This window comes from Gymnoscopelus microlampas (assembly GCF_963454915.1).
Source record: "Gymnoscopelus microlampas genome assembly, chromosome: 11".
Classification (NCBI taxonomy): domain Eukaryota; kingdom Metazoa; phylum Chordata; class Actinopteri; order Myctophiformes; family Myctophidae; genus Gymnoscopelus; species Gymnoscopelus microlampas.
Window position 1 is genome coordinate 41,377,854 of NC_139948.1, and position 6,133 is coordinate 41,383,986.

Genomic DNA, 6,133 nt, shown 5'->3' on the forward strand with positions numbered 1-6,133 from the left:
GACAATGGCAAGTTGCTTAATGCGAGTCGCCTGCCAAAGCCACTGCAGTGTTTACACTAATCCTCACACAAAGTGTTCTGTGAAGCAGTCTGTTTTGTATAAATTGCATTGGCACACCATGCATGCGGTGAATTGTACGTCGATAGCGAAACTAGCAGATCTACAAGCCCCACAATGTGTCGTGTTGTGATGTTGGGCTCGTAGATCTGCATCTATTTTCACCAGATGTTTGTCTATTTTCGGCTATTATTATATATATCATAAGAGATAAGATTTGTTAGTAAAATGTCTTCTATTTGTGTTGATTTCCTTGAGTTAGTTGATTATGAAAAACTTGAGATATGTTTCGGGAAAGGAGCTTTTGTTGTGGCAAATTTTATGTGGCAATCTTGGGAGAGAAGATAGAACACTAAGAGGGCAGATTGGTTTCCTCTACAGAAACAGATCCTGTTTTTCTCTTTCCAGCAGAAAAACTGTTGTTCAATCTGTCATAATGTCTGTGTTTGACTATGGTGATGTGCTATACATGCATGCGTCAAGCTCTACACTTAAGCCTCTTGAAGCTGTCTACCACAGTGCCCTACGATTTATCACTGGTGATGACTATCACACCCATCACTGTATTTTATATGATAAAGTGGGTTGGTCATCTCTCGCAGTACGAAGAGAGCAACATTGTATTCTTTTTATTTATAAGGCCTTGTGTGGCAAGCTTCCTCTATACCTGTCTTCGCTCCTAGTACCAAAGGTTTCTGGACACTCAACACGTTCACAAAAACACATTAGATATACGAGTCCACGTAAGAAAAGCGAACAAGGAAAGACTGCTTTCATGTATTATGCTCCACACAAATGGAACAAACTTCAGGAGTCTCTGAAACTGGAGCGATTGGTTTCAATAGAGACATTTAGGGTACTTCTTGAGGACACATTTCATAGTGACTGCACCTGTTTCATGTAAACACTGTTTGTTTGCATCTGCGATGATTGTAATATGATTCAAATGTTTGTTGTTGTTTTTCATTATGTATGTATTTCATATGTGTTATATGCTGTTATCAGGGCGTCCCTGAAAAAGAGAGCTTGCTCTCAGTGGGTTCCCCTGAATAAATAAAGGAAAGAAAGAAAGAAAGAACACTCCGTATGATTCTGAGCTGTAATGGAATGTGTTGTGTGAATATAAACATGCTGTAAGTGTAAAATGGTGTCTTATAAACTTGGGGACTTTGTGTGCAGGACACGAAAATAAAATAATCACTCAATCAATCAATAAATATATCAACTACTGTTCAAAAGATATGCACAGTTGCACACGTGCAACTAAGCTGCAGAAAGAGTGTGCATGTGCGAATGGCACGCACATGCACGCACACACCCACACACTGTCTGCAGCTATCAAGCATATCAGAGGAAACACTGGCCAATTAAGTGACCTTGGAGAGGGGGGCCTGCATTCCCACAATCCCCTCTCCTTCACACACACACGCACACGCACACGCACACGCACACGCACACGCACACACACACACACACACACACACCCCATTCATGTATGCATACTGACATATACACACATACACTATATGGCAGTGGTTCGGTATACAGTATCTCTATAGTCATTGAACCAAACGGGCCTCTCGGATTTTTCATGTTCCATCCGGATTGGCTAAGATTGAACAAAATGCCTCAAATCATGAACACAGCGTGCGATTGCTGTGAAACGTTGCATGCACATTGCCACTATGTGCCAATCGGTACCAAACTATGGACCAATCGGTGTGAAACTTTGCACACGCACTCCCTAGAGGCCAAGGAAAAACCTCTGCCCTGCATTTTTCACATCTGCATTAATGGCGTCACCAGGAGGCCTTTTTGCTAAACAATTGTTTTGATATTACTCCTACAGATTTTGTCCAAACATCACGCAAATCGGCACACAGTATCTCTATAGTCATGTGATCAAGACGGATCTGTCCGATTTTTCATATTCCATCCTGATTGGCGCATTTCGTACATTGCTGTCCCACAATAACCTACCTGACCTGGCGGAGACCTGTGCTCCGATGAGCACTTTTTCTAGTTTTATTTAGGGTTGATTGAAATAGCGTTTTAAAATGTGTCATTCTATTACCGGATTTTGTTTGCAATCCTAAGGCTGTGATGTTTTTCAAGGTTTGCACCGGTTATTGTGTTTTTTTGTTTAGTCTATGTATGTAGGTATGTACTGTATATATGATTTGTTTTTGTCTTTGTTTTTGTCTAATCTGTATACATGTAACGACTCCAACATGTATTTATGTTTGGACCCCCTCGAAAACGAGATGGTACATCTCAAGGGGTTTATCCTAATAAAGAAGCTTGAATCAAACGACGCCCGAGACCCCGCCTTGAGAACCACTGCCCTATGGACTTCACAAACAGTCCAATCCTCTCCTCCTCATGTCTTCCTAATGATATACACCCACCAAATTCCTTTAGTTCTCTCCCCACAAAAGCACAAATACACACAAACACACTAACCTAAGGTTGGAGGGCCCTCATTAAACCTGTGGCTCTGAAGTGAAGAGGATTAATGTCACAGAGGCTTTGCATGGTCTGTCAGACGCTGTGCGTGCTTGTCTGTGTGCATGTGTGTGTGCGTGTGAGTGCGTGTGTGCGTGCCTCTCTGGGGAGCTTATGGGATAGAATCTGGCAAAGACTGTATTTGAAGTATTTGTGGTTGTAATGGCTGGTGATGTGGCACTTTGGTACAAGTTGCCATTCGTTCATCACTAAAGCAAGTTGTTTGCTTGATGCTATTGTACTCTCCAGGCATTGGTATTATTTTTTTCCAAACTGTTATTTTCTTAAGGAGATAAAATAAAGGGTAGATAGAGCGAGATTACGATCGCGGGGAATTGTGGCAGGTTACACAAACAGGTCTAATTGGTCCCATTTGTACACTGTCAGAGTTATGGGGGTCCAAGGCCTTTAATGCATATACAGTAGGCTACCAGGAGAGAGAGAGAGAGAGAGAGAGAGAGAGAGAGAGAGAGAGAGAGAGAGAGAGAGAGAGAGAGAGAGAGAGAGAGAGAATTCCAGGTGTTGTCTTGTCTGCACTGCAGGGCAGCCTACAAGGTAACGCTACCCACTCCCCTGTCTCAGCTCTCTCTCTCACTCCCAACTTCCAGTGTGTGTGTGGAGGGGGGGAGTTTGGGGGGCTGGGCTTTATCCACGGGGAGGCGCATGTCCACAGACCCGCTCTGTCCCCTCTTCTCGACTACTGACTGACGGAGGCAGAACGCACTGGATGTGTGGAGGCGACCACCGACCACCGCGGAGAACGCTACTTTTTTTGGGTTGCACAAGAAGACATTAACCCCCCCGACTCCGAGTTGAGTTGAGTTGAGTTGGTCCCTTTGTCCGAAAAGAAGTTCGATGTGTTTGTGTTATGCAACGCTACACTTCTTCCATTTTAAACAGTGACAAAAGCTTTGCTTTTTAAACTTTTCTCTTGCACGCTCTTTCCTCTCGGCCAAACGGAGAGACCTCCGCACCTCTCTCTCTCTCTCTCTCTCCCTGTGAGCCACACGGAGACCGCTGAGTCTCAGGCAGGATGTCTGAGTTTTCAGTCAACGACCACCTGGAGGGCATTCTGTCAGACTTTGAAGGTATGTAACATTAGACTGTCTGTTAAATTGCAGCTAATTTAGAAAAGAAAAGGAAGGAAGCAAGCAGTTTGAGGTGAAAACATTTGCCCTGCCTTGTTGCTACTATTCCAGTTTGGATAACTGTTTGCCACTCGTGTGTTAGTTACTCATTTCTCATTGATTTAGCGTTTAAAGCAGAATTGTTGCGGTTATTCTCATTGTAATGTAAGGTGGTTATTATAGGCTGCGGCACTGTTTCCCAAGCAGTAGGTTGCGACCCATCTTTCACAACTTTTCATCTATTAAAAACCTACATTTTTCTAAAGTATTTCATAAATGAAATGAAACAATCTAAATCTAAAATATATATATATATATTTATATATATATTTTAAGTTTAAGAACTTGAAAATAGTAGATATTCAAGCTCACAATGCGGGAAAACGTTTAATTTCTCATTTGGGTCTCGAGCTAAAAAGTTTGAGAAGCAGTGGAATAAACGGCTGGCTAATGATGTGCGAACACTGATTTTTGTGTGCGAATGCCCCGACCTCCATGAGGGCGTGCGTGTACATGTTCTGTGTGTGTGTGTGTGTGTGTGTGTGTGTGTGTGTGTGTGTGTGTGTGTGTGTGTGTGTGTGTGTGTGTGCGCGTGCGTGCGCACGCATGCGTCTGAGTGCGCGTGTAGGCTGCGTGCGTGTGATGTATGAATGCATTGCACGCACGCACTCAGTGTCTCTGATCTCAAGGGCTGCAGTCTCTTTATCAACAGTGCGATCGATGGTAATCGCATGGATTGGAATCTATCCCTATGTTGGGGGGGTATTTCTATGGATGGTAGAGCTTTCATGTGTTGTGTTGTTAGATAGATCTAACAACCTGTGTTGTTGTGTTTGTAGATCTAACAACCTCATAGTTTATTATTTAAATGGTTCTGTCTTAGTTCTTCTCGTCACCCTCTTTTCTCCTGCTGTAACTCTTGACCAGAGGAGCATCTGGATTGTAATCACACAGAGGATTCATGGTATTTATAGTTCCTCAACCGGGCCTCTGTCTGTAAGCTATAGCCCGCTTGAATTAGCAAATTACTGTATTTATTAGTTAGGCTATACACAAATCTCTGAGCTGGATAGTGTCATTAAACATTGGATTCGTTTTTTGTACTATTGTTACTATTTCCAAGTTTTCAGTTTTTATTTTAATGATCAATCGATCAATCGGCTTGGATCAATGAATTCTTATTTTTCTGAATCATAATGAAAAAAAAAACATGACATTTTGACATAAAAAAAATGAGAATAATACGAGTATATTAATGCTGCATTATCATCAAAATCTTAATGTTTTGCCAGTTATTTGTTGGTGGGCCCCACTTTCAATATCCTGACCGTCCCACCATCGGGCCCCCGGCCCACGGGTTGGGAATCGCTGTACCATATTCTACTGTCACTTTGCTCGAGAAGAAATATTATTGTTATGATTGTTACTGCAGCCACATGCCACTGCAGGGGGATCCATGCTTCTTTATTGTGTGCTGCTGGCGGCTGCCCAGCTGTAAGGGAGATGAAAGAAGCTGTTGACTGCTGCACAGCCCCCCCCAATAGCAGCAGCGGCCATTCTTTTACAGCCTGGCTCTTCAAAGTCTATCCTGAAGGGACTGGCTGGGGCATATGGCTGTTTGATGGAAAAATATCACATTGCCACCAGATCAGCCCCGCCAGGAATTGCTATATAGCTTCCAAAACAACATGACATTGTATCCATAATATAGCTTCAGGGCTAAATGTTATAGTTACTGTGGCAGATCGGCTGGCAGGCAGCTAGGTTGGCATGATTCCAAGAAGGATCCTGGCCTGTGCCCCTGGACTGGCCTGGCCTGGCAGGGGACCACAGCGATGCCAGGAGCAGATTATATTGTTTAATAAATATTGAAGGTCCAGTTGAAGGTCCAGTTGAAGGTCCAGTTGTGTTATACAATGTCACGGGTCCCAGCATTTCCAAATTGGCCTCCCTTTGGTTTATAGGAAACAACGGATAACGGATCCCTTGTTAATTCTGACAAAAGAAAAATAAATGAGGTGGAGGAGGATCTTAAGAGAGGTACCGTCTTCAAGGATGGCTTTAATGAGTAGCTAGACAAAACGTTTCGATCTCACAGGATCTTCTTCACCTGACGAAGAGCCGAAACGTTGTCTATAGCTACTCAATAAAGTGATCCTTGAAGACGGTGTGTGGGGGCTCTGCCTCTCTTGATATCAGCGTAGTTTCATTGGTCTCTAGCACCCACTGTCGATGTGCGTGTAACTAGGTATGTGTAGAGGACATCTTAACCACTTTCAACCTGGCATCCCTATTATGGGCATATCATTATTGTCAAAAATATTACATGTACTGTACATACGGCTTAAAGGTATAGTTCACCATCTATCGGTTAGTCACCCCATGGAGACTTGAATTCATGGGTATGTTTTTGTTTTTGTCGCATTCCTAAGCCAATCATTTGA

At 43.0% G+C, this 6,133-nt stretch overlaps 1 protein-coding gene across 1 annotated transcript in view; it reads left to right on the forward strand.

Moving 5' to 3' along the window:
* The first annotated feature begins 3,287 nt into the window (after window positions 1-3,287).
* The window catches only part of LOC311056301 (uncharacterized protein), a 109,715-nt gene continuing 106,869 nt past the window's right edge, over window positions 3,288-6,133 (forward strand). The window contains exon 1 of the mRNA XM_084072822.1: window positions 3,288-3,650. Within this exon, the coding sequence (XP_083928948.1) occupies window positions 3,596-3,650 (55 nt within the window). The 5' untranslated portion in view covers window positions 3,288-3,595. The remainder of the gene's footprint in view (window positions 3,651-6,133) is intronic.